General features: G+C 39.2%; 9 protein-coding genes across 9 annotated transcripts; 6 read left to right on the forward strand and 3 right to left on the reverse strand.

Annotated features, from left to right (window-relative positions):
• Window positions 1-180: 180 nt before the first annotated feature.
• Window positions 181-1,791, forward strand: C5L36_0C07450 (uncharacterized protein; the record flags this gene model as incomplete). Its single annotated transcript, XM_029466446.1, has 1 exon — window positions 181-1,791. The coding sequence occupies one exon, from the start codon at window positions 181-183 to the stop codon at window positions 1,789-1,791; it is 1,611 nt and encodes a 536-aa protein (XP_029322306.1).
• A 629-nt stretch (window positions 1,792-2,420) lies between these two features.
• On the forward strand, window positions 2,421-3,764 carry C5L36_0C07460 (uncharacterized protein; the record flags this gene model as incomplete). Its single annotated transcript, XM_029466447.1, has 1 exon — window positions 2,421-3,764. One exon carries the CDS (start codon window positions 2,421-2,423, stop codon window positions 3,762-3,764), a length of 1,344 nt encoding a protein of 447 aa, XP_029322307.1.
• A 474-nt stretch (window positions 3,765-4,238) lies between these two features.
• On the forward strand, window positions 4,239-9,683 carry C5L36_0C07470 (uncharacterized protein; the record flags this gene model as incomplete). The annotated part of the gene is made up of 1 exon (XM_029466448.1): window positions 4,239-9,683. One exon carries the CDS (start codon window positions 4,239-4,241, stop codon window positions 9,681-9,683), a length of 5,445 nt encoding a protein of 1,814 aa, XP_029322308.1.
• A 299-nt stretch (window positions 9,684-9,982) lies between these two features.
• C5L36_0C07480 (uncharacterized protein) lies at window positions 9,983-11,007 on the forward strand (the record flags this gene model as incomplete). The annotated part of the gene is made up of 2 exons (XM_029466449.1): window positions 9,983-10,000; window positions 10,267-11,007. 2 exons carry the CDS (start codon window positions 9,983-9,985, stop codon window positions 11,005-11,007), a joined length of 759 nt encoding a protein of 252 aa, XP_029322309.1.
• A 577-nt stretch (window positions 11,008-11,584) lies between these two features.
• Window positions 11,585-13,201, forward strand: C5L36_0C07490 (uncharacterized protein; the record flags this gene model as incomplete). Its single annotated transcript, XM_029466450.1, has 1 exon — window positions 11,585-13,201. The coding sequence occupies one exon, from the start codon at window positions 11,585-11,587 to the stop codon at window positions 13,199-13,201; it is 1,617 nt and encodes a 538-aa protein (XP_029322310.1).
• A 311-nt stretch (window positions 13,202-13,512) lies between these two features.
• C5L36_0C07500 (uncharacterized protein) lies at window positions 13,513-19,539 on the reverse strand (the record flags this gene model as incomplete). Its single annotated transcript, XM_029466451.1, has 1 exon — window positions 13,513-19,539. The coding sequence occupies one exon, from the start codon at window positions 19,537-19,539 to the stop codon at window positions 13,513-13,515; it is 6,027 nt and encodes a 2,008-aa protein (XP_029322311.1).
• Window positions 19,540-20,400: 861 nt separating this feature from the next.
• Window positions 20,401-21,591, reverse strand: C5L36_0C07510 (uncharacterized protein; the record flags this gene model as incomplete). Its single annotated transcript, XM_029466452.1, has 1 exon — window positions 20,401-21,591. One exon carries the CDS (start codon window positions 21,589-21,591, stop codon window positions 20,401-20,403), a length of 1,191 nt encoding a protein of 396 aa, XP_029322312.1.
• Window positions 21,592-23,305: 1,714 nt separating this feature from the next.
• C5L36_0C07520 (uncharacterized protein) lies at window positions 23,306-24,763 on the forward strand (the record flags this gene model as incomplete). The annotated part of the gene is made up of 1 exon (XM_029466453.1): window positions 23,306-24,763. The coding sequence occupies one exon, from the start codon at window positions 23,306-23,308 to the stop codon at window positions 24,761-24,763; it is 1,458 nt and encodes a 485-aa protein (XP_029322313.1).
• A 268-nt stretch (window positions 24,764-25,031) lies between these two features.
• Window positions 25,032-25,988, reverse strand: C5L36_0C07525 (uncharacterized protein; the record flags this gene model as incomplete). Its single annotated transcript, XM_029466454.1, has 1 exon — window positions 25,032-25,988. One exon carries the CDS (start codon window positions 25,986-25,988, stop codon window positions 25,032-25,034), a length of 957 nt encoding a protein of 318 aa, XP_029322314.1.
• Between the last annotated feature and the right edge of the window lie 1,451 nt (window positions 25,989-27,439).

Below are 27,439 nucleotides of genomic sequence, written 5' to 3' on the forward strand. Positions count from 1 at the left end.
GGTAAAATATTAGACCTTTTATCGATTAAGGAATTTACCTGTACACAAACACATACACACAAATACAAACGCATAGACGCACTCATATAGTCAAGCCAGTCTTATAGTTACTCACATCCCCCTTTTTTAGCTAGTTTTACATCTTCTATTCCTTGTCTACATCTCGCCACTTTGTTTAATATGGGTTGTTCTTGCAGTTGTCTTCGAGGTCATGAGGATTCCGGCCTATACCGTCAATTGTTAGCAGACAACGAGAGAGAAGCAATTGCATCATTGTTGGAATATTTAGAAAACAGAACCGATGTTGATTTTTTTTCAGAAGGTCCATTGAGGGCATTGAGCACACTGGTTTATTCTGACAACATCGATCTACAAAGAAGCGCTGCTTTGGCATTTGCAGAAATCACTGAAAAGGAAATCAGACCGGTCAATAGGGATGTCTTAGAACCAATTCTTATTCTACTGCAAAGCACTGATCAAGAAGTCCAAAGGGCCGCTTGTGCTGCATTGGGAAATTTGGCCGTCAATGATGAAAACAAGGTACTGATTGTTGAAATGGGTGGTTTGACCCCTTTGATTAGACAAATGATGTGTCCGAATATCGAAGTTCAATGTAATGCCGTTGGTTGTATAACCAACTTGGCAACCCAAGATCAAAATAAAACCAAGATTGCCAAATCGGGTGCCTTGATCCCTTTGACTAAATTGGCGAATTCTCCCGATTTGAGGGTCCAAAGAAACGCAACTGGCGCTTTGTTGAACATGACACACTCCTACGAAAATAGAAAAGAGTTGGTTGATGCTGGTTCAGTACCCGTTTTAGTTCAGTTATTAACTAACCCGGATCCTGATATTCAATATTATTGTACAACAGCCTTATCCAACATTGCTGTTGATGAGGAAAATAGGAAAATGTTAGCTACAACCGAACCAAAATTAGTTAGTCAGTTAGTTCAGTTGATGGATTCTTCAAGTACAAGGGTTCAATGCCAAGCTACATTGGCTTTGAGAAACCTAGCCAGTGACGGCCTTTACCAGCTAGAGATTGTTAGGGCTGGAGGCCTACCTAATTTGGTGCAACTCTTACAGTCACCTCATGAACCTCTTGTCCTAGCAGCTGTCGCTTGTATTAGAAACATTTCAATCCATCCAATGAATGAAGTCTTGATTGTCGAAACCGGTTTTCTAAAACCACTGGTTGAATTGGTTGATTATCCAAATAACACAGAGATCCAATGTCATGCAGTTTCGAGTTTAAGAAATTTGGCTGCCAGCTCAGAAAGAAATAGGTTGGCCTTGCTGGAAGCTGGTGCAATTGAAAAGTGTAAAAATCTGGTTTTGAATGCCCATGAAAGTGTTCAAAGTGAAATTTCCGCTTGCTTTGCCATCCTAGCTTTGGCTGATGAATTAAAGGAGAAATTGTTGGAAATGAATATAATTGATGTTTTGATTCCGTTGACCAAATCTCCAAATTCGGAAGTTTGTGGTAATTCTGCTGCTGCCTTGGCAAATTTATGTTCGAGGATTCAATCTTACAAGATTATCTTACAACATTATGATGAAATATCCGAGTTCATATCGAATTTCTTGAAGAGTCGGAATCCAACATTTGAGCATATTGCACTATGGACAATATTACAGTTGTTGGAGTCCAACAATAAGGAAATCAAAGATAAAATTAAGAAGGAAATAAGTAAGGGAAAAATTGATTTGAGTAACTTGACAGGCGAAAATAATGACAATCATGAAATATCTAATTTGACTATTCAAATTCTTGATTTGATTAAATGATTGCAACAAAGAAAAGAAAAAGAAAAAGCAATAAGATAAAAGAAAACTGAAACAAAAAGAGACAAACGAAATCAACAGTGACAATAATAGTGATAATAGTAATCATAATATATATAATAACAACAATAAAAATAATAACAGCACGTTATAATTTGATACCAATTCTTCTTAGCTTTATTCAGTCTAAAATTACTTAAACCACCTACTATTTTCCGCTTAAGAAAAAAAGTCGAACTCACAAAGTTCTCCTCTCTTTGAATAAATTTAACAATTTCATAAAATTTGACTTTTATATATCTAATTGTATAAGATATAATTAATGATTATATTAATAGCAACGGTATCTGCCACGTGCGAGACTTTAGGAGCAGGAAACAACAAGCCCCGTTCAACTCCGATGCTTATCTAAATGAAATACTCCGATGTTGTGCGGGTACGGAAGGAGATGAACGGTAATACGAGGGGATGCGCGGAGATAGATAAGCGTAACACTGTGACGGGGCATATGCTAAACATTCTTTTGAAATGAACCAAACTCTATAAAAGGGTATATTGGCTCCCGATTAAACAAAGCTGTCAGTAGAATTTAACCAGATGTTAATATTATATAGCAGTTTACTCATTGAGAAATGACTACCATCCACACTTGCAAGCAACAACACAAACAAGAAGACATTAAGCAATCTCGCACTTCAACCATCAAGCCTACAGAGGTTGAATATTTTGGAGATAAGCTGAGACTTACCACATTCACCAATGAATCTGATATAAAACCAATTCCACTGAATTGGGGAGCTGCAGACCCTTTGGTGAGAGGCCCAGTAATTACCTCTAAATACAAAGATGGCATGTCGAAACACAATTCCATTGGTGCACATGCTGGTCCTTACTCTATTTACCATGCCCTAAGTATTGCATCTAAGCAGTTGGACACTAACCATGAACCAGACTACACAAATGCACATCCTTCTTACAACTTTAAGCAACAGCCACAATGGTCTGAACATGGTAAGATTGTTACAATGGATCCATTTGGGCATTTAGCTCCTTGGATCTTCAAAGATTTAAGTAATGCAGAGAACATCCAAGTAAAGCCAACCATGTCTATCACCAAAGCGGTGTTGTCAATCCCCGAGATAAAGGAAGAAGTCCAAAAAGGTAACTTAATCCCAGACGGTAAGATTGTTTTGAATGAATTGGGTGAAATGGCATGCACTAAAATTGCAATTGATCCGGTCTGGTATTTGCCGGGTGTTGCGGAAAGGTTGAATATTTCAGAATCTGAATTAAGAAAAGCCTTATTTGAAGATACCAATGGCATGTATCCCGAGTTGATTTCGAGACCTGATATTAAGACGTTCTGTCCTCCAATTGGTGGCACAACTGCATACATTTTTGGTGATCCGGAGAACTTACCAAATCCAGAAAAACGGCTTGCATTCAGAGTCCATGATGAATGTTCAGGTTCAGATGTTTTCTTATCAGATATTTGTTCTTGTAGGTGTTATTTAATTTTTGGGTTGGTTGAAGCTGCGAAGGAGGCGCAGAATGGTGGCAATGGCTTGGTATGCTATTTCCGTAAAGAAGGTAGATGTTTAGGCGAAGTTACCAAATATCTTGTGTACAATGCTAGAAAGAGAGGCGGTGATACTGCGGATGAATATTTCCATCGTACTGAATGTATTGCAGGTGTTAAAGATGCAAGATTCCAAGAGCTAATGCCTGATATTCTACATTGGTTAGGCATCACAAAAATTGATAGAATGTTATCAATGAGTAACATGAAACATGACGCTATTGTTGACTCTGGCATTAAAATTGCGGAACGTGTTGAAATTCCGGACCACCTATTACCAGCAGATTCAAGAGTTGAAATTGATGCAAAAATAGCTGCTGGTTACTTTACCAATGGTCACGTTTATACTACTGAAGAGTTGAAGAAAGTCGAAGGTAGAAAATGGGACAGCTTGTAATATCTGATTATTCCCGTTGCTTCGTATTGGACACCTTGTTTATACTCAATACGACGTTTTCACACGTTACTCCCGTTCGTTATTTTCACCACCAAGATATAGATTATCTAGGGGTTGTTACTAGTACCCTCTTTTTATAAAGCACTGAAATGTATATAATGTTTAAAAAGAAGAAATAGATGTTTTGTCACAACGTTAAAAGGACCCCAACTTACTTGACGGTAATGCGTTACCATTCACGCTTTTCCTTTATCCCTTTTTATGGATTTTTTTTTTTTTTTTTAATACGGAGTCCAGTCGAGGGACTAAATTGTTTTCGGGAAAAGCGTAGCTAGTTAAATACTAAGCGAAAGAGGTGTGTGTTTTCATTTGAGACAGCCAGTGGGTTTGAAGGTATTTGACTTTTCGTCTGTTTGGTAACATTGCCAGCGTACGTGGTAAACGACTCCAAAACATTCTTACTCTGAGTGAGAAATGAGTGATATTGAGATACAAGAAGAGAACGATCAATTGCCCTCTGTGAAGCCGGCTCACGATACACCAGCCGATAATGAGGATCGCCGTCAACATCCTGAAATTGAAGTTCAACTTGAACATGCGGATGAGGAGGAGGAGGTAGAAGGAAATGGAAGGCCGGGAAACGATGCAACCGATATGCCTGAGTCGATTCGTACCGACCAGCGATCTGTTTATTCCATGAGCAACATGTCACCTGTAAAGAAGAAATTAACCAATACTTCATCACACCTCAATGAATCGGCAAGTATATCATTTTTGAGATCAAGTTTTGAACAGCTCATTTCTATTAAAGATATCATGAAAAAACACCAAGATATTGTTCAGAAAAGTACAACTGTTATTGGCACATTGAAGGCAGGTCATATGCCTGAGGAAAATATTATTTTTGAACCTTTAAAATTGGCATGCGAACAGAGCAATATCGAAGCAAAGGTTTTAGCATTGGATTGCTTGAGCAAGATATTTACATTCAACCTGTTCAATAAACCAATATTCTGGGACTATAAAGGAACCAAGCCAAAAGTTGTAAGTTCAAATGAGGACTTGGAAGCCGGTTTAGATTCAGGTACGAATAATGGGAAAGTTCTACTGATTGAGGCAGCAGTAAACACAGTTATATCATGCTTTGAAGGAGAAGGGACTGATGAGCGTGTTGAGCTGCAAATTGTTAGGGTTTTAACAGGCACTGTTGTCAATGAATCTATGCCAATTCATGGTAAGGTTCTATTACAAGTTGTTAGGCAAATTAATAATATCTTTTTGTTATCACTATCCCCAGTTAATCAAAGTATTGCACAAGCTGCGTTGATTCAAATTGTTGATACTGTTTATGGTAAAGTTTCCAAGTTGAGGAACAAAAAGAAAATCACAACGAAATTGGGAAATGGATTCACACCCCAAGATCAATCCAAGGGAACTTTGGTGAATAGTGACTCTCACACAGAAAATGACCACATCAGCAATGGAAATGAAAATGGCCAAAGCATGACCCTACAGCAGCTACAAGATACAAGTAATGATAACGTTCAATTAACAACCGAAGAGGTTCTTGGTGATGACGATGAGCTTTATGTTAAAGACGCATTTTTGATTTTCAGGTCAATCAGCAATCTGGCATCAAAAGTTATTGAAGTTGAATCATTAGATATGAGGTCTCACCAGGTTAGGGTAAAAATGCTATCATTGCATATTATCCATATGATCATCAAAAATTATTCGGATGTCTTTGCCGATAAGGAACATTTAATATTCAATAAGAATAGCTCGGAATCAACAGCTTTGGTTGATGGTATTAGAAAATATTTATGCTTAGCTCTTTCAAGGAATGCAACCTCTCAATTGTCATCGGTTTATGAGATTACAATGGAAATCTATTGGCTGATGATCAAAAACTTGAGATCGGAATTCAAATTTGAGATCCCTGTTTTCTTAGATGAGATATATTTCCCCGTTTGTGAAATGAAAACATCTGTTCCTTACCAAAAACGTTACGTCCTAAATATGATTTACAAAATTTGTTCCGACCCGAAGATTTTGGTGGAATTCTATTTAAACTACGACTGTGATACAGTTTTACCTAACTTGTGTGAAAAGATAATTGATCACCTTGCAAAACATGCATTGCAAAGAGTTGATGCTACGCCTCAACAAAAAGCAAGCTTTAAGTTATTCCAGAAAATGGAACTAGCAAGCCAGAAATTCGATATAATTCCTGAGTTAAACTCATCAAAATTAACAAGCACAGCTCCAAATCCTGATGTTACGATGAACTTCCCCAATGATTTCGCATTAAAAATGATATCCATTGATTGTATTGTTTCATTCCTCCAATCTTTAAATATATCTTGTGGAACACCCTTGGAATACTTTTCTGATGATAACCAAATGGTGTCGCTAGATGAATTGAAGACAATTTCTAGCGAAATGAGATTGAGAACGGGGTCCATAACTTCAGGCTCTATATCCCGTGTCTCCCTTAACCATTCCGACTCTCAAGTTAATACGCCTACTATTGCCGAATCAGAGGAGACGCTTGGAACTAAGCAGTTTGATAGTGCCAAACAAAGAAAGACGGCTTTACTTGAAGGTATCAGGTTATTCAATTTTTCACCGAAGAAAGGTATCGCATTTCTTGAAAGAAATGGATTTCTAAATACAAAGGATCCTTCAACAATTGCGAAGTTCATCATTGATAATCCAAATCTTGATAAAACACAGGTTGGTGAATATTTAGGTGGAAGTAAAGAGGAAAACATTTCTGTAATGCATGCCTTTGTTGATATTATGGACTTCAAAAATAAAAGTTTTTTGGATGCATTGAGATCATTCTTACAGCATTTCAGACTACCCGGCGAGTCTCAGGTTATTGATAGATTTATGTTAAAGTTTGCAGAAAAATACGTGAACGATAATCCAAAGGTATTTGCAAATGCGGACACAGTCTATGTCTTGTCGTATTCTGTTATATTACTAAATACTGACCAACATTCAGCGCAAGTTAAAAAGAGAATGACATTGGATGATTTTATAAAAAATAACAAAGGAATTGATGACGGCAAAGACTTAGATCCTAAATTTTTGGAAGAGGTTTACAAGGACATCCAAAACAATGAAATTATCTTGAACAGTGAGCAACAAGCTGTAATGATATCGAACGATGTGAGTGCATATCAACCACTGTTAAGTAACCCATTTTTTGGTAGGAATTATGCTAAGGAAGCATATACTAAAGTCACGAAAGTTTTAAGTAAGAATACCGAAAACACAGTGATTTCTTTAGGTAAGAATGCAAGAAAAAATTTACGGTATTTTACATCAGATTCAGCATCTAACCCTGAACATGTTAGATCAATGTTTGATAATCTGTGGATGTCTTTGCTCGCCGGCTTAACCCCACCATTCAAAGATTACGATGATGAAGATGTTGCTGATGTTTTATTGCTTGGTATTCGTCTATCGATTCATATGTCTTGCATATTTGACATTGATTACGCAAGAACTTCATTTATCAGAGCATTGGTTCAATTCACCAATATGAACAATCCAGAAGATATGAAGGATAAGAACATTAAGGCAATTTATACTATCTTAGAAATTGCGATTGATGATAATTCATATCTAAAATCTTCATGGAGGGATATTTTTATTACCATCTCTCAAGTTGAGAGACTTAGATTATTGTCTAAAGGTGTTGATGGTAGTAGTGTTCCTGATTTGATCAATGCCAGGCTTTCCAAGAAATCTTTAGATATCAAGAAGCATGAACAGCATTCCGGATTCTTCTCGGCTATTAGTGGGGGCAAGAAAGTAAGTGTATCAGAGCAAGCCTTTTTGAACCACGTCAATCAAAAGTTACCTACTGAGATGGTCAATAAGATCAACACCACCGAATTAGACGTTAGAATTGACAAAGTTTTCAGTAAGAGTTCTGAAATTCAAGGTGACGGCATTTTTGATTTTGTTAGCGGTTTAGTTGAGGTTGCACGCGAGGAAATCAAATCATCTGGTGATAGCCAAGAGCCAAGAATGTTTTGTTTACAGAAGATGGTTGATTTCTGCTATTACAATATGAGTAGAATCAGATTGCAATGGTCTGAGATTTGGAAGGTTATGAACCAAGAATTCAATGAATTTGGATGCAGCTCTAATAATGCAGTTGCATTTTTTGCAATTGATTCATTAAGACAATTGAGCGAGAGGTTTTTTAGTATTGAGGAGTTAGCCCATTTCAAGTTTCAAAAGGAGTTTTTGAGGCCATTTGATTATATTATTATCAATAGCCCGAGTCTCGATGTTAAGCAGATGGTTTTGGACTGTATTCAATATTTGATACTCAAGAACTCGAAGGATATTAGATCTGGTTGGACTACTATTCTAGAAACGTTGGCACACGCTGCTTATTGTATTGATAGTGAGAAGTTTGTTTCTTGTGGCCTCAAGTCTGTTCAACAAATTTTAGAGACCCATCTCGACGCAATCGAAGAACAGAATGGATATAGTGCTCTGGTTGAGTGCTTGTGTGAGTATGGTAAAAATGAGAGGTACCAAAAGGTTGGATTGAGAGCTTTATCTATGATCAACTTATTGGTCGAAAAAACCGGCAATGAAGTCGATATTAGAGTTGGTGATGATGACTATTTGAACGATAGATGGTTCCCTTTATTGTTAAGTTTTCACAGCATTATTATGGAAGGTACTGATTTAGAAGTGCGTTCAAAAGCTTTAAACTTTTTGTTTGATGGATTGATTACCCATGGTAAAAATTTTGATGAAGAGTTCTGGCGTAAAGTTTGGCTAGAGCTACTGTTCCCGATCTTTGATATTTTGAAGAGACATGGCGAAATTAACATCATTCAAAATGAAGGATTATGGGTGTGGCTCTCGAGCACAATGATTCAAGCCTTAAGAAAAATGGTTTTACTATTTACTACATTCTTCAACGATCTCCATAGCATTGTGGACGACTTTATGAGTCTTTTGATATCCTGTATTTGCCAAGACAATGATGCCATTTCAAAGATTGGTATTTCGTGTTTGAAGGACCTCATTATTGAAAATATCACCAAATTTGATGATGATAAATGGGAGAGAATTATCAAGACTTTCAGTACGCTATTCAAGATCACTACTGCAAAAGAGTTATTTGAGCTAGATCCGAAAAATATCAAACCAAATGGAGCAAGGTCTCCATGCAATGGGGACGAGAATAATAACGATGAGGAAGAAATAGACAACGAAGATAGTGAGGAAGAATCTGAGCAAGCGTATTCTGAGATTACCCCTGAAAAAACGTTTTCATCACAGGAGATTGTTGTTAAATGTGTTTTACATTTGCATATGATCCAATTACTCTCCGAGTTATTTGACGATGACAAGTTCTATGCATGTATTCCATACAAACATTTGATTTCATTAAGTAAATTACTGGAGGGAAGCTACCAATTTTCCAGAGATTTCAACGAAGACTACAATCTTCGTGTGAGGTTGTGGAATTCTGGGGTAGTTGACAAACTGCCAAATTTGTTAAAGCAGGAGACGTCCTCTGTTGGTGTTTACATCAGTATCTTGTTCCGGCTGTACTGCGATGAGGACAAGGTTGACAATGAGGGCAGGGTAAAAATAGTATCCACATTGATTCCATTGTCAAATGCACTATTTGCAAGAGCGACTGAATTCCAGCAACGCCAAGAGTTCAAGAACCTGCAGTCGTGGATACCGGTGGTCATTGAGGTGTTGCAGGCCTTGACCGAGTTGAAGGATGAGGATTTCCGCCGGGCATGTCCAGTGACATATGGGCATGTTATTTCGCTCTTTCAGGGGAACATCTCTGAGGGGCTACAGGGGGTGTTGAGGTCGTACCTCACTCGTGTTGGGTCGCTCTACATCGACACCGCTAGATAGATTATTTTGTAACAATAACAGTACCACTAACTCTAGACAACCTTAAAGTGAAGAACTACATTTGCACCACATGATCCTCTATTAAACCACCAGCTGCCACCGGCAAACCTCGTGCCACTAATCCGGCCTATAAGCACCCCTTGCACCGCGAACATTTCCCAAGGACGGGAGAGCTCGCGGGGGGGGGGGCAGAGGATGGCCATTTCATGAAATATTACAAGGAATGGACATTCCTGCCAACGGATAGTGGGGGGAGAGAGACCCTGGAATGGCTGGAAACTAGAGAATACACATCCAAAATGTCTATGCAAAACAAGGTATGTATCAGTTAAGGTGTCTACATGGCTTCGAAGAGAGCGGTTGCGTTTGTGAGTGGGTTCTAATGCAGGAAAGGAGGCGAATGTTTGTGTCAATGACAGATATTTCATATTATGCAATGGAATTGTCCATTGTAGAGCAGTGAATGTTGATTGTCAATGGCACCATTTATTCTTCCATCCTCCTCAGCTGTTTTTCTGTCATAGGAATGTCGATTGGGCAATTTCTAACATTTAGTTTCTCCTCCTGCTTTGAATTCGTATAGAATCTTTATGCGTTATTAGGTAATGACGTTTCTGGTGACGAAGGTGATTTCGTTGCTCCAGTTGAAATCGTTGCACCACTCAAGTCCACCAAGAAATCTGGCACTCCTCCAAAGGCCGACAAGTCCAAGGCTAAAGGTGGTAAGCCAAAGGCTTCTGCCAACGAAGCAGGTGTCAAGTTCACCAACAAGAACAGAGATGCTTCTGCTCCAAAGTCCACCCAGAGAAAGGGCGGTAAGGACAAGAAGTTCGACAGACACTCCAGAACCGGTAGAACCGACACCAAGAAGGCAGAACACCAAAGATTAGGTGACGAAGTTGAGGCGCAAATCGAGGGCGAAGAAGATGCTGAAGCTGAGATTGAAGAAGAAACCGGAGAAGCTAAGCCACAATTGAGATCTGCTGCAGACTTCTTTGCGGAATTGCAAGCTTCCAACCTGAACAAGAACTCCAAGGCCGCAGCTCCTTCTTCCTCTATCAATGAAGAGGATTTGCTTGTCAAGAGCCAAGAAGCTTACATTTCAGGTACCACTGAGAAGAAGGTCAGATCCAAGGCTAAGAAGGAAAAGGTCTTCCTCGATGTCAACGTCACTGTTACCGATGGTTTTGAAAGACCAGAGAGACCACAAAGATCCGACTTCCAAAAGGGTTCCAGAAAGCCAAAGGGTAAGAAGTTTGCCGGTAAGCCAAAGGATGCCTCAAAGAAAAACGTCCTTACTGAACAAAACTTCCCAGCTTTATAAATGAGCTGTTGAGGTCTCTGGCTATGTACTGGACTGATTCTTTGTTGCCCTGTTGATCATCACCGGTCTGTTCTCTCGACAAATGATCAAGACTACCGTAATCAATAATACTCCACGTTTATAAAAACACCATTACACTACACAACAACCCTCCCCATATATACTTGATGTACATATCTTATAATTAAAACATCTTACAGTAATAACCCCCCTAGATGTCTTGTCGTACCTTAAACCCTCTTGTTGCTATGTGGTGGCTGAAAACGGCAATGTGTGCTGGAATATGATGGAATTTGGTAGAACATTGTAAAGTTAATGCGACGGAATTTCCCTAACAATACCATGATGACCGTTTTATATAGGGCGGTTTTTTTTAATTTCCTGCGCTCCATTGTGCTTGGTGATTGAAATTTCAGTGGAGTTTGTGTTTGTATTGATTATCTACCCGTTGGAACACACCCACCTTTTCCTCCTACCCACAAAACCCCCCAATAAAATCACATTATTGTACTTCTCATACCAAGCGATATAACCAACACACTCTATCTTAGAACCTCTCCCCATTCTTGCAGGTAGAATGACGTCTCCATTCCAATACGAACACCCAAACGCTCACATGGGACACGCCAATCATGCAGCAGTCCCACCCAAAACAGTCTATAACACTGCAAGTTTTACTTCCGGAACCGCCACAACTACAGGCAACTTAACCCCTAAGATCCATAATCTTATTCATGCCGACAACAGTAACAGTCAGGCCGAACATTTCAACTCCTTTGTGCCATTATCAGGAAATTCTACAGTCACTCCGATGCCATCCACGATGGTGAAAAATAACTCATTTGAAACTATAAGTAAGTCTCCTAAAGAGGCCAAGAACTACACCTCGGGTGTTAAACATACCAAGAAGACTACGAAAAAGAAGCAGGCTAATAATGAAGAAAAGCACTTGATCTCCACCTCGTCTCCTGAAGGTATTGCAGCTGCTTCTGAAATCACCCCTAATAGGATCGCCTCAATCTTGATCAAAGAAGGTCCACTTCCTATCCGTCATTTAACTGCACACTTGATTGAACAGGTTCCTGCTTTTGGACACTTGTCTCTTTCCAAACAGAGAAGACTAATCATGGCTGCATTAGAATCCGGTGATTTAATCACTGGATGTGTATTTGAAAAAATCGGATGGGGTCAATGGGAGGCCAGATTGGTTAGCAAAGATCTAGTTAAAACGAGAATTGAAAATAGCACCCCTTCAACGACTATATCAAATATCAATTCCTCAAATACTTCAATCGATGCAGCAACAGATAATATAAAAGAAAAAATTGGTTCTTTATCTCCACCCCCATCTACTGGTGAGTTCGTTACAAATGATAAGAAGAAGCTAAGATCTGTGTCTGCATCCGTTGCCACTACAAGAAGAGAATCTATCACTGCACATCTGAATGAATATTCGGCACTCCCTACCTCTCCAACGTTAGGACCATTAGGTCATTTTAGGAAGGACCTAGCCCACTATGGCGATATCGACGAAGCAATAGAATCTTCTTCTTCAATGTCCGATGATGAAGAAATTGAAGAACATGCATTGAATAAAGTCTCCAACGGAACTTCGTTCAGTAGACATTCACCTGATTATGATTATTCAAACACCCAAACATTGTATGGAGGTAAACAAAAAGGTCAGAACATTCGTTCACCATCTGTTCCATCCTCACGCCGCCCTTCATTTGCTGGTGTACTAAAACCAAGGAAGCCAAGAACTTCATTCAACCAACAAACTTTAGAAGCAGCTCTAGATGATGCACCCATGGAGAGAAGAGAATCAAGGGTTTCCTTTTCAAATTCTTCCAATTTATCACGTCAATCCTTTTTGAGAACAATAATACCACAACGTTCGAACAACCTTAGCTCCAATTCTTCACACGATAGAGATGATGAAAATGCTATAGTTGATGATGAATCCGAGTCACCAACCAATAGTAATGAGCCTAGAAGCGAGGGATCAAATTCAAATTATACAGATGAAGAAGATTGGAAATCCTTGGGGCCTTCTTTATTGAAAAGAAAAGGACAACATTCCAGTATATCCACTGTGTTTCCATCTGCTTTCGATCCAAATAATCCGAAAAATAACGGCAAAACAACAGAAGAGTTGGCTGCTATCGCTTTATTAGACCTTAAGTCTGTTTAAGGAATGCTAAATGTTAAGCAAAAACAGATCCCATTCAATACACAATTGTACTTTTTAGTTTATTTTTCTTCTTTGATTCTCCATGTCTCGTGTTTCTTTTTCTTTTTCTCTTTGTAAACTATGTTTATTCCTTTTATTATGTCTTTCACAATTCTGTTCTATACTGTTATGTTTAATATTACATATTCCTGTAATGTATGAAACATTTCTAAAAAAGAATAAACATAAAATCGCACACATTAAAAAAACGTAGTTAAATCTAGTTATAAATTGATGATGTTATTCAGTGGATTATATTTATATAATAACTCTCAGAATTCAGAAATTGCAACAGCAACAGATTGGACATCATCGTGAGAAATTGAAACCTTAACGTTCTTGACACCACGCTTGTTTGCAGCTTGTAAGGCACTACCATGCAAAGTAACAGTTGGCGCACCATTAGCAGCATGGACAATTTCAATATCTTTCAATGAAGCACCTGCACCCTTTGATTCGACTTCCAAAGATTTGAAAACTGCTTCCTTTGCAGACCACGCACCAGCAAATGATGATCTTGGGTTAGCGGAACCAGAACAGTACTTGATTTCTTCTTCAGTGAAGTTTCTTTCGATGAAGGTTTCATTGTTGATGTTAATCTCGGCAATTAACTCAACGTCAACACCAACACCCTTTGAACCAATCTGTTCCTTGGTCAAATTAGAGAGAACTGAAGCTGTTTTATCAGCAACCGGTGAGATGTATTTACCGTTTTCCTGCAATTCATTATCGTTGAAAACTAGCTCATCCTTTTTATTTGGAGAAACTCTTGCTAATGGATCTAAGTAAACGGATTCTTGTTGATCGTCATTGTATGGAGCGTGGTCCTTAGCAACGAAGATAGAGTTGTTCAACATACCATTGTGAATGTACGCGTATGACTTCTTTTGTCTGGATGAGACCTTAGCAGTGTAACTTTCATATTCTTCCTTCGAAAGAGCTGCGTACAAGTAATCTGGGTGAATAACAATTGCTTGTGCACCCTTTTGACCGAAACCGAAAGAGGTGACAGAAACGGCCTTGATACCATCAGTAGTGATAGTTCTGGATGGGAATAAAACATACTTGTAATCCTCCAAAACCTTATCAATATTGTCCGCATTCCTATTACCTGGAACAATACCAGTGTTTAAGATTTGAATAGCACCATTCAACATCCATGCACCTGCAGCACCCTTTGGATGACCAGTTAAGAACTTTTGGAAAACACCATAGACAGTATTACCCTCAGTTCTACCCAAGTGTTGCATCATCTTATCAACAGTTGCAGTTTCATTTTTGTCGTTAGCCTTGGTGGATGTACCATGGAAAGAGCACACGTCCAGATCATCAATGGTTAAATTGTATGTTGCCAAAGCACCTCTAATTGGAGCAATTCTTGGATCGTTCTTCCAGAATTCATTACCAAGTTGTCTCTGAGCATCCTTCACCTGCTTGATTGCATCTCTTTCGATTTCTTCAGTTCTTTCTCTCAAGAATTCAGATTTGTTGAAAGAGGCGTCGGACTCAGCCAACTGTGCAGCTTCTTCTTGAATGTAATCTAACTCACCTTCAGCCCAGTTTTTAATTTGAGCAATTCTGTTCTTCAGTTGCCTAGATCTGTATTTGATATCCATCTTAGCAGATTTATACTTCAAGTCACCTTGGTATTCTCTTGCGGTAGTTAAGATACCCTTACCTGGAGCTGGAACAGATCTACCAATTTTATCACTTGCGGTGGAACTCATCGCAACAATAGCATAAATTGGAACACCCATTTGTAAAGCTAAGGAAGCAGTCATCAAAACTTGAATACCAGAACCCTGAGCTTCCATGAAACCATTTCTAGTTGTTGTTGCTGGTCTACACATTTCATCAGGTGTTCTACCATGAGCAAATTCTTCAACTGCATTAGAAGTAGCATTCATGTTTGCGAATTCATAAGAACCTTCTTCTTGGAAGTCATCATAACCACCAACTAAGACAATCTTAGCCTTACCTGACAAAATAGTTTCGACACCAACATCAACAGATTCCAATGCAGTAGCGCAAGCACCCACAGGTGTCTTGATTGGACCAGATGATGAAAGCAACAGCATATTAACCCAAGCAGACATGGTGTTAATGAAAGATTCTTGGAGAATATCGTTTTGAACAGGAATTTCCTTATATCTATCTCTGAACATACCCTTCAATGCAGAGACACCACCCATACCAGAACCAGAACAGTTACCAACTTCAGAGACATGGACATATTTGTAGAACTCGTAAGGATCAGTAATACCAGCAGATAGCAATGCCTCGACGGTCGCAACTAAGACATACAAAGTGATAGGATCAACTTGGTCAATAATATCATCTGAGATACCATAGTGTTTTGCATTCCAACCGGTTGGGATTTGTCCGGCAACTAGTCTATCAAATCTTAATGCCTTCGGAACATACAGTGTAGCACCCTTTAAGATCTTAACAGAATATTCTTCGCCAGACTCGTCTGGGAAGACTTCAACCTTTTCACCATGTTGTAATTGGTACTGCATTGCTGTAGGCTTGTCAGTAATAAATGGTTCTAGGTCGTGCTGAATAACAACTTCTTGAATTAATTGTTTTTTGTTTGGATCATAACCATGGAACAACTCAGGTTCAACCAATCTGATACCAGAATGTGCAAGGATTTCTGCTTCATACTTCTTCTTAACATCAACATCATCAACTGGTACATTGGTCTTTGCGTCAACCCAACCAGTATATTGCTTACCCTTAATGTTACCATTGAAATATTTAATGAAACCCATAATCCATGCCATCTCAATACAACCCTCGAGAGAAAATTCGCCAAAAGCTTCCATCTCCCATCTAGTTCTAGAATTACCCCAAGGACCAACTTCGGAAAAACCGGTGACAACAATAACCCTTTCAAGGTCTAACATGCCTTCGAGTTCAGGAGCCTTGGCCTTGATTTCTTCGTATGGACTAGTTTCAGGGAAGTCAAATGTTAAGTTAGCCTTTGGTTTAACTTCTGCCTTATTAAATGGAGCATCGGCATTTTCACCATTAACAATTTTATGTTCGATGGCAGTTTCAATAGAAACAGCTCTTCTAACTTCAGACGTGTTGTTAATCTCGGATCTCAACTGGTTTGTGTACTCTCTTAGGTTTTCAATAAATTGTAAACCACCATTCAAGTCGGCCATAACTGGACCTTCTTCGCACATTCTAACAACTTCAGGGGTCATTAAACCTAAGATGTTGAATGCCATTTCCTTTTGGGAGAAAGTTCTCACACCCAATTTCTCAATACCTTCTGCAATCATATTGTTACCGGACATTAAACCGGTACCTCTGGTCCAACCAATGACTGCACCACAAATAGTTAAAAATGTGGACCAAGACTCTGAGTGCCATCTGTTGAATAAGGTCTCTAAGGCAAGCTTGGATTCAGAGTACAAACCGTCAGAACCAAAAGTACCGTGGTTTGGTGACAATGGCAAGATAACTTCTGCTGGTCTGGTGGTGATGTTTCTTGCCCTCTTGTTAGATGCAACTTCACCTAATAATCTCAGCAAGTTAGTTAGCATGATTCTATGTGCTAATTCGGACTTAGAGCCAATATTTTCAACTTCGATACCAGCTTCTGGAATAGCAGCAAATGGAATAACAAAATCTAAATCCCATCCTAAACCACCCTGCTTAACATCGTCATAAATGTACTTGACTAACGCAACAACATCTTGCTTGGAACCTTGGTTGAATGGAACAACAACCAACGCTGAACCAGATGCACCAAATCTAGAATATAAAGATTGGTAGTATTCAGTAACCTTCTTTGAGTATCTAGAGGTAGTAACAATGACCTTAGCACCACCTGACAGTAAACCCTTCAAGACTTCTGCACCAATAGAGCCTGCACCTGCACCAGTGACTAAGGCAATCTTACCTTTGTAACTGATACCATTGACTGCACCTTTTTCTAAGCCATCCAAAAACAAAGCAGACTTGGTCTTATCGTAAACCCAAGAATCTAACTTAGTCTTGGACTTGATGTGTAAGAAGGGAATAGTTTCTGGTGGAATAGTGGAAGAAACTGGCTTTTTAATTTCAGAGAAGTCTTTCAATGATGCGATTTCATCGGTTTCATCATCGGTAGATTCGTTGTCTAAAACAGCAGAAACAGACTTTGAGACTTCAATTTCGTTGGATTTCTCGACGAACTCGATCAATTGTTTGTATAAGCTTTCAATTTGCAATTGATTTTCAGCAGATGCTTGTCTGGACAAAGCCTTGTAAACCTTAGCTAAGTCTTCCTCGATAGTTGGTTTGACTTCTTTAGTCATCTCGCCACCCTTCGCCATATCGTGGACATACTCTTCGAACTTTCTACAAGAATCTCTAGAAACTTCTTCGTAATTGATGTTACCCTTAGCATCGACAGTGGTTTTTGGACCGGTTGGGTATGAAACATCCTTGAAAACAGGTGATTGGTTCTTAGAAAGCATCTCTTTACAGTTATCAATCAACTGTTGACCCAACTTCTTCGCAAGTTCGTAAGTTTCACCTTTATAAGTTGGAGTGTGGTCGATATGATACTGCATAAATTCAATCAAAGTTGGGTTTGCTCTATTCATAATTTGAATACATTGGGTCACAGTTTCTCTATCAATTGATTTCAACTTACCAAAAATAATATCGAAGTACATGGATAGAGAGTCCTGTCTAGCCCAGTTCCAGTATGAATCGTATTGTCTAGCCTTCAATGGAGAGAAAACTGGTTTGATACCTGAGGCATAGAATTCCCCGTGTTCTTCAGCCCATAAATCTAACTCAGCTTGTAAAACCTTAGATGCTTCCTTTTCCTTAATCAAAGATCTGTCACCCTTGGTCAAATCCAACTTGAGGTATCTTGCTAGAGTTTCTAATTGTTGACGAGCTAGGTCCTTGGTTTCTTTGGTAATTGCATCTAAAGCTGCAGTATCCATGACTGCTCCACCAGCACCTGCACTTGCACCGCCTGCACCGCCTGCAGAAAGAGAAACACCTTCAGCTGCAGCGTATTTTTGAGCGACAGTGTCAAAGAAACTCTTTGCTTCTGCTTCAGAACCTAATCTAGCAGCTGGTTCGTTTGTTAAAGCATATAATAAGACTGCATCTTGTCTACCTTGTTGCAACCCCCATCTGGATTGTAGGTACTTTCTAGCAGCACCAACAGAGAATCCACCTGGCATCTTGGAGGACATCAACTTGGCAATCAAAGTAGATGATTGCTTACCTAGAGTACCGTTAAATGAATCTTGGAATTGATCTGCCAATTCTTGCAATGGAGTGTCTTCTGGCTTTTCTGGTGTGGAACCAAATTCCTTACCCAAATCACCCAAAATTTCGTTTTGAACAGTAGACTTACCTCCAACTAAATCCTTGATTGGTTTTGACATTGGAACATCAGACAATGGTTTTTTTAACTTGTGCGCAACTAAAGTGTGTAAAACTAAGGCAGCTGGAACAGGAGCATCTGGAACATCTGCAACTGGGCCTGCGCCTGCTGCAACTGCAACAGCACCAACTGCAACAGCACCGCCGGCTGGAGCGCCCGATGAAAGAGAAACACCTTCTGCTGCAGCATACTTTTGGGCTGCAGCATCAAAGAAAGCTTTAGCTTCTGGTTCAGAACCTAATCTGGCAGCTGGTTCGTTCGTTAGAGCATATAATAAGACTGCATCTTGTCTGCCGTGTTCTAGGCCCCATCTGGATTGTAGGTATTTTCTAGCAGCACCAACAGAGAATCCACCTGGCATCTTGGAGGACATCAACTTGGCAATAAGAGATGAGGTTTGAGAACCTAAGGTACCATTGAAAGAACCTTGGAATTGATCTGCCAATTCTTGCAATGGAGTGTCTTCAGGCTTTTCTGGAGTAGCACCAAATTCCTTACCCAAATCACCCAAAATTTCATTTTGAACAGTAGACTTACCACCAACTAAGTCCTTGATGGTCTTAGTCATTGGAATATCCTCCAATGGTTTCTTTAACTTGTGAGCAACCAGAGTACGCAAAACCAAGGCAGCTGGGACAGGAGCATCTGCAACACCTGCAACTGGGCCTGCTGGCGCTGGCGCTGCTGCAACAGGCGCTGGAGCTGCTGCAACCGGTGCTGGTGCAGAAGAAGATGCAGCTGGAGCTGGCTCTGAAGATTCTTCTTCCAAGTCAGCAGGATCTGCAGTGTAGTAGATTTCCTTTTGGTCCTTGGAGTAACATAAAACTTGTCTTTGAAGAGACAATGCTGCATCGTATGACTCGTACTTGTTCTTGATGGTTCTAGTGGCCATACCTGCCAATGTAGGAGATGGGCCGATTTCAACCACCCTTTCGGTGTTGTAGTCTCTTAGGAAAACATCTTGAGTTTCAATCCTGTATTTATCAATAGGTTTTCAAGGTAGAAAAAACAAAGGTTAGTATATGATCCAATCATAGGTCTTATTTAATATGGGTTAGCTCTTGATAGAAGATGAACAGGGAAAAGTTTTTTTTTCAAGTACATACCATCTAACTGGGGATGCAAATTGATAAGCTAAAAGCTCTGTTAAAAGAATGTGAGAAAGTTCTTGTTGGACTTCTGCTCTCATTTTGATTTGGTTAGATTAGCTTGCTAAAATAAAAAGGAAAGGAGAGGGGAGAAGGGAAGTATTAACAAAAATAATATTAAGCTGGACCTCCCATTGACCAAAAAGATGAAATATTCAACTATAAATACAAAGCTCAACAGACACGTTGCTGGAGCGTAAAAAAAACATGTTTTGTTGAGAGCCCAAGCCGCCAAAATTTAGAGAATGTTGGGCACGTACAGAAATGGCAATTTTGCGGTGGGGGGGAGCAAGACGGCGGCGGGGGGAGCGGTAATTTGATTTTTATTTTTTTTTTCTTCCTTTACTAATCTTCTAATGGATAGCATACTTGTATAAAAATTTAGTGAGAAGAACCAGTGTTGAAAAAGGGTATATACAGAGACTAAGTTTGGTTATTTACAGACGATAGGAGTCGAGATGATGCATTCCTTCCTCCTAATTAGTATGAAGGGCTATTGTAAATATACTGTAGATTGTTCCGAATCCTAAAAAGGAGCCAAATCCAAAATGAAATAAAAGTGAAATACCAGAGACCAGGAAATGAATTTAGCATCTGAGAGGCAACTATTCACGGATTACAATAGGGACTGTGGACTCTTTAATAGTGGCCTCCTTTGAGCTCCCCTCTTGAAGTACTGGTTCTGCTTCCAAATGTTCAGAATCCTCCGAGACTCTCTTGTTTAATTGAGCTTGCGCTTGGTGGAACAAGCGTGCCTCTTCTTCGTGGGATAGTTCATTCTTCTTTTTATTTTTGATGTGATACATTGGATTGAGTTGCCTCAAGGTCAAGTTCTTGAAGAAGGGCAAATGGCCATTTCTCTCCTCATACATCATCAAGACCAAGGTGATAATCATAGCAAGCCAATAAAGATTATAGGAGAGGATCGAGCCATAAGTGGCCGAGTTTTGCCAGCCCAATAAGGAGTTAAAAACGTCCCATCCCGAATCTTTTAATGGGTTACAACAGTTAACATGCCATACCGATTTGGAAATATCATAAGTGCCTGGACCAGAGCCATTTTCTGCAGCGTCACCACCAGTTTTCCTATTGTACATGTAGTTTTCGAAAAACCAAACCCCCCTTGAGAATAACCCTGCTGAAATTAAATAAAGAATTGCCGTTGAAATACAGAGGAAAATCTGTAGGGAGATTGTTGAACCACCGAAATACATAAAACCCCCCACTAAAGCACCAGCAATCAATCCACAAACCACGGGAAGGGGGAAAGATTTAGCAGGGGAGCCAATACCGACACCACCAACAAAGACTACGGCTTCAAGACCTTCTCTCAAAGTAGTGATGAATGGCAAAATAAACATGGAATATTTCTTCAAGATATAACCACATTTCAGTCTATCCTTTTTATCAGCAGGAGGGGTCACCAAAGCTCTAGCGATTTTCACCCTCCATTTGGCTTGCATTTTATTGATTCTTAACATTGCAACTCCCATACCTGTAATCAAGATGGTTGCAATAATACACATGATACCTTCATAGAGATCTTCTGATCTTGACCAAATGTCATTCTTCAATGAATAGTAAGCACCAATAAATGCACAACCAATAGCAAGACAAATGAAAATACCGGAAAAGGCGCCAATCCAAATTTGACGAACGAGTTTCTTGGTAACTTCTGGAGACTTGTTACCAATGGATTGTTTAACAAAAGCCAAAAGGACAGAAACAACAATAACAGCCTCAAGTGCCTCTCTAAACACCACAAAGAAGATTTGGACGTTAAAGATATCGTTCATTTTGTGGCTGTGTGGATTATAACGAGAAAGAAGTAAAAGAAACCAACGATGCAAATCAACCCAAAATTTAAATGTCCACTAAACTAAAGTAGACTAAAACTAGACTAGACTATACTAGACTAAAATGAACCGAAAACCGAAAAAAATTTTTTTTTTTTTTTGGAATTATTTATTTAATAATCTGTGACACATTCAAGGAAAAGTGTGAGAAAAAAAGGGGGAGGGGAAGGGGTCCAATATAAAAGTGGACCCTAACAAACGGAAAAACCGAGAAAAAATTGAAGAGACAGAAAAAAACAACAGTCAGAAAAACTTGTGTTTCGGGGTATGAGAAATTTGCAATTGCCAATAGATGAAATTCCAATTGTTCAAATACCAATAGATGAAATTCCAATTGTTCAAATACCAATAGATGAAATTCCAATTGTTCAAATACCAATAGATGAAATTCCAATTGTAGAAAAGTCAAAACGGTCTTTCCCTTTACCCAATCAATAGGTGCTTAATATTTTCATCAAATGGTCCCCATTTGGATTAACGAGAAATTTGTCTCTTCACACGGTCCCCAAATTCCCCCGCATGCCCCTTTTTGCCTAAGATTTTATTTTCCCCCCCCCCCCTTTTTCGGTTGTGTTTTGCATTTCGCGAATTCCAAGTGGCGCAGAACCACGCAAAGGAAAAAAGGCGGGGCATTCAAAGGAAAGAAAAATGTGCCCCTTCCCCATTCCCCCCCCCCTTCGGAGTTGCAAACTATGCAAAGAGGAAATAAGAACGTAGCGCACGCAGCAGCGCGCACGTGACACGCACTTCGGTCCGGCATGCGCCCCCTCCCCCCCTTCTCATCCTCTTCTGTGCCACTAATTGGTGCAGCATTTTATTCTCCTGTTTTGTATTTTATTATACTACACAGTACTACATGGCAATAGCAGAAAGGGAAGCAATGGTTAGGGCTTAAATGAGAAGGTATCACTATCGGTATTTTTATTATTAATATCATTATTATCAATATCATTATTATCAATATCATTATTATCAATACCATTATTATCAATACCATTATTATCAATACCATTACTATCGCCATCTTTGCTATTGCCATCTTTGCTATCGCTATCAGTACATGGCTGATTCTTCTACTAATATAGTGTGATCAAAAATATAAAAGTTGTCAATGAATGATACTCGAATATGGAATCTCACATCACCAACTCTAATATTCTCTATCTACAGCATCAACAGAAACAACTTTGGTCTAGACGAAACAGATCTCCCTTGCAGGCGAGGCACCTGCGCTATGTGCAACTAAAAGATATATCCGAACATGCACTTGTTGGCTGCTATCAAATCTCGCGTCCGAATGGCGCGATGGTTAACAAGACGAGGAAGAAAAGGGGAGGTTGAGGGTTGAGGGTGGGGCTCAGCAAGAGAGATGAGGTGAGGGCTTCCCGGGGGGGTGCGGTGGATGTCGGGGGTGGCGAGCACTAAGGAGATGTGGACAGGGGACAGGAGCGTGACAATTAGTTGAAGAAGAGAGGAAGAACCAGAAGAGAAGTCCAAGTTTGGGGAAAAATACCGTTTACTGTTAAAGTTGTGTTTTTCTTGGTATAGTAAACAATTTGTTTTCTGTGGTGATTGTTGCGGTAATCCCTCCAGGTCAAACAAGACAAGACAAGACAAGACAAGACAAGACAAGACAAGATAAGACAGCACTGACATGATCAACTCGTTGCTACATTCAAGGAAAACAGTCTCACCTCAATCGGGTGAGGTGTCGCCACCTCCACAACTAGGTCAAGCCACCGATCTAACTGGCTTTGAGTTCCCTGACTCCTCGAGTCTCTTGAACGACCGCTTCAATAAGTACCTCCAGTTGATTAAAACGTTGCAAATCTACACCGAAACACAGTTGAAGATTGCCTACGATTCAATGAAACACTATGAAGGATTGAACAAACAGGCTGTTTCCTCAATGCCCAATTTTGAAACAAACGCCGGTGGTGCAGATTCCACATTAGTGAGTGGATCACAGAAAATTGGCCAGGAAAACGTTTCTGAAGGAAATGACGGCAATTCTCCAACACAGATTGACTTGAACAACTTTTTGTCTATAATGCGTAGAACATTTGGTAATGACTTATCCAATACTACAACTTACCACAACAAGTTGCAGATGATATTGCCCAAGTTGAAGTCATTGGGTGAGCAGGTTGAGAAAAACCAAAAGGAATTTGTACAAACTGCTAATATTGAGCAAAAAGATATCACTGTTTTAAGAGAACACTCTAATAAATCATTGCATCAATTGAGCAACTCTGTACAGGATTTCAAAACTTCAAAAGATGCTGACTACAAGAAGGACCCATACTTGGTGAAGCGGAACTTGTTGAAAGATGCCACCTTGCAATTGAGCAGTGAAAATAACAGAATTGAGTTTCTCATCAACACGGAAAACCAAATGCATGCAACAGAGACAAAGATCCTGGTGGATTTGAAGAACATATTCAACCAACTGTCCGAACTTGTCAATTCACAGTACACACAACTGGCTCAAAATTCAATTTATCTGAACACCAACTTTGACAAGGTTTCCGAGGATTTGGAATGGAACAACTTTTTGACTAAAAACAGCAAATTCTTGCTAACTTCTCCAACAAACTTCAATACTGATGGCAGTCTCAATGAAGGTATGTCCGAATTATCGATTTCAAATACCCAATCCACTTTAGGTGCCAAAAATAGTCCTTTTATGAGATCTATTGATCAGGTGACTTTCCCTAATTATGATAATCCTGTAACTAGGCCTCTGATTGAGGGTGTCCTACAAAAGAAGGAGAAAACCTTGGGTTTGATCTCTGGCGGCTATAAGTCACGCTACTATGCCATTTCACCAAAGGGCTTCTTTTACGAATTCCCAGCAAGAGACGTTGATGCAACCACTCCGACATTGGCGTTGTATTTGCCAGACTGTGAAGTCAAGGGCGGAGTTCAAAGAGGCAATTTCAAGTTTTCCATTCGTGGTAAAGACCACAGCAATCTTGCTCCATCAATAAGGAAACGTTATGTTTTCCAGGCAAGCTCTGATGGTGACTACAACCAATGGTGGAGTATCATTTCTCAGTTTGTCAACTCCACAAGCGGCGTTATATCCAGCGATGGCTCTGATGTTGAATAAATAACTTTGTTAAGTTCTTTTTTTTTGTAATGTATAAAAAATTAAGATATTATTAAATTGAGACAAAAAAGGAGTAAATTAACACAATAATAGAAGGGAGGGAAAAAGTAAAGACAAAAGAAAAGGGGGAGACAGTATAAACAAAAATGGTGTTAAAAAAAGTAATGAAAATAAACGGACAGTAATGTTTTAAAGTAATAATTGCACATGCTAACGGGGAAGCCAAACAAGACTTACATTTCCTACTCTTTGGAGGAGCTCAACTATGTTAATGTCTTGAACCAACAACACCACCAACGACACCACCAACAATGGCACATATAAGGACAACAACCACCCAGAACAAGATCCATCTCCATTTTCTCCCCTTCTTTGCGTGATCTCTAGCCTTGACGACATTGGCATCACCTCTCTCTAACTGATCTTGTGCACGTTCAATGTTTTTATTTGCAGAGTCAATAATCTCGTCTTGCTGGAAAGCCAAGTTCTGTAAGTCATCCAAGAGGATGTTTAATTCATTAGTCATTTGAACTGCACGCAACACTTCTTGATGTCTAGTCTTGACTTCATCTAAAACGGCAACAGCCTCACCTTTACGGTTGGCCATGTTGATAGCTTCATCAAACACCTGCTGGTCGCCTATATGGTCAATAAACTGTAGGGATTCGCTATAAGTGGCATCCGGATTAACAATTTGATATTGTTCAATGGCTTTATTTTGATTGGATTGACGGTAACTATCGTCAACTTGCTGAAATCTTAAGATAGCATTACGGAATTGGTTTCTGATATTATTGACTTGTTCTTCCTTATCAACGTCGCCGCCAACAGTCTCGTACAACTCTGTCAACTTCGGCTTGATTTCCAAAGTCTGGACACTTTTAATGTTATTACTTACACTATCAATTTGCGCTTTTATGGCATTCAACTCGTCGGCAGAAACTGCATTCAAGGCGCTCATTTGTAAACGCTCAATTTGATTGATTAGTAAATTGTAATCGTTCAAGTCGTCCTTAAGGGTTTGGATTCTTGAAAAAAAATCATCACCGGCATTATTAATGTTGTTGTTGTTGTTGTTGTTGTTAATATTGCTGCTTTGATTGTAAGTATTCATTTCATAGTCATTATCGCCTGCGTATGGGTTACCTGTGTTGTCAATATATGGGTTGCCTGTGTTTTCGGCATACGGATTACCCGATTGTTCGGCGTATGGATTGTAACTCATGTCTGTGTTTAACTATGGATTTCAGTAGAGTGGTATTATGGTATCGATTGTTTTCAAAATGGTTGTCACAATGAAAAGCCCCAAGATAATCAAATGGAAAGTACCTAATGTGCTATTGCGATGTCTTGTCCAAAAATAATGTTGCTAGAGCAAAAGTAATATATAAATGAGGGAATGGCAAATAGAAAATGGCAAATGTAGAGATTGCTAGACAAGTCGCTTCACCGGTTGTTAAAATTTGTACCGAGTTTCAACAGAATCTCGTGGGGTTTCGGTAAGAATAGAAGAAGATACCAAATGAGGACGGGAGTGGAACACTGTCAAATGTAATAAGAAGCTACCAATAGAGAAAAAATCGTTCTCTTTTGTTTGTGGAGTGTGTCTGTAGGTGTATCTCCTAATTTACCTCTCTTTGAATGTCTGCTATTGTTCAGGTGTTTATATTATCTCGAACTTTAAAATGGTGTCTCTCTCTGTGAGTCGCTATACTGGAAATCCCAACTGCTCTCTACCTTGAAACGAGTCCACCTTATACGGCGATTTTTCGGTGCGACTCTTGCGAGAAAAAAAAAAAAAAAAAAAAAATCCACTGGACAAATTCGAGCATTCTCTTTGCAGAACTGATTTTTCGTCCGCGCCAGCTTCTCCTTTTTTTTTTTTTTTTATGTCTGTGTTTTACTTTAGCCGTTTCTAGTGGAATCGAATAACGATCTCGTAGAAGGCGAAGCATTTGGAAATGGCCAAAAGGGGAAATACAAAAACAAGGACAATTGTAAACAGAATGTAGTACTTTTTATTTTTAAGTTTAATTTTATGTTTATTATGATACTGATAGTTAGAGGAGAATTTACAGAAAAGAGATTCTAAAGGGGCGAGGAGGAGGGAGTAAAGAAAGTAAAAAAAGTAAAGAGAGACAACCACCTCTTTGTATTGTTTAATGGAGAAGAAGGGCAGGAACTTCTGATGGCTTTATTTGTCTATATCTTTTCTACTTTCTTGGTCTAGTACTTTCAAATATCTGTTGCTTTTCATTTAATTTGGGTCCAAACACCTGTGCACCGAGAAGTTCAGATGGAAAAGTAGAAAACGGATTATTTTATTAAAAAAAAACAAAAAAAAAGTCTCTGTAATGCGCCACATTGCTAGAGTGTAATTACATCTACAGCAAGCAAGCAAAAAAAAAACAAAAAAAAAACGAAAAACGAAAAACGAAAAAGGAAAAAGGAAAAAAGAAAAAGGAAAAAGAAAAAGGAAAAAGGAAAAGTTTCACTGGCTGTCGATGCATGCGCCACGCTAGAGGAACGGGGTTTTTTTTTTTGTTTTTTTTTTCTCGGGTTTTGTGTCGTTGTTATTTTATGATAATCGAACCACTCTCTATAAGGAGATGCTCTATATTGCCATTCGCATAATGATTGATACTCGAGCTGTCTTTTTTTTTTTCTTTTTTTCAG

The sequence above is a fragment of the Pichia kudriavzevii genome, chromosome 3 (genome assembly GCF_003054445.1).
Source record: "Pichia kudriavzevii chromosome 3, complete sequence".
Lineage (NCBI taxonomy): Eukaryota > Fungi > Ascomycota > Pichiomycetes > Pichiales > Pichiaceae > Pichia > Pichia kudriavzevii.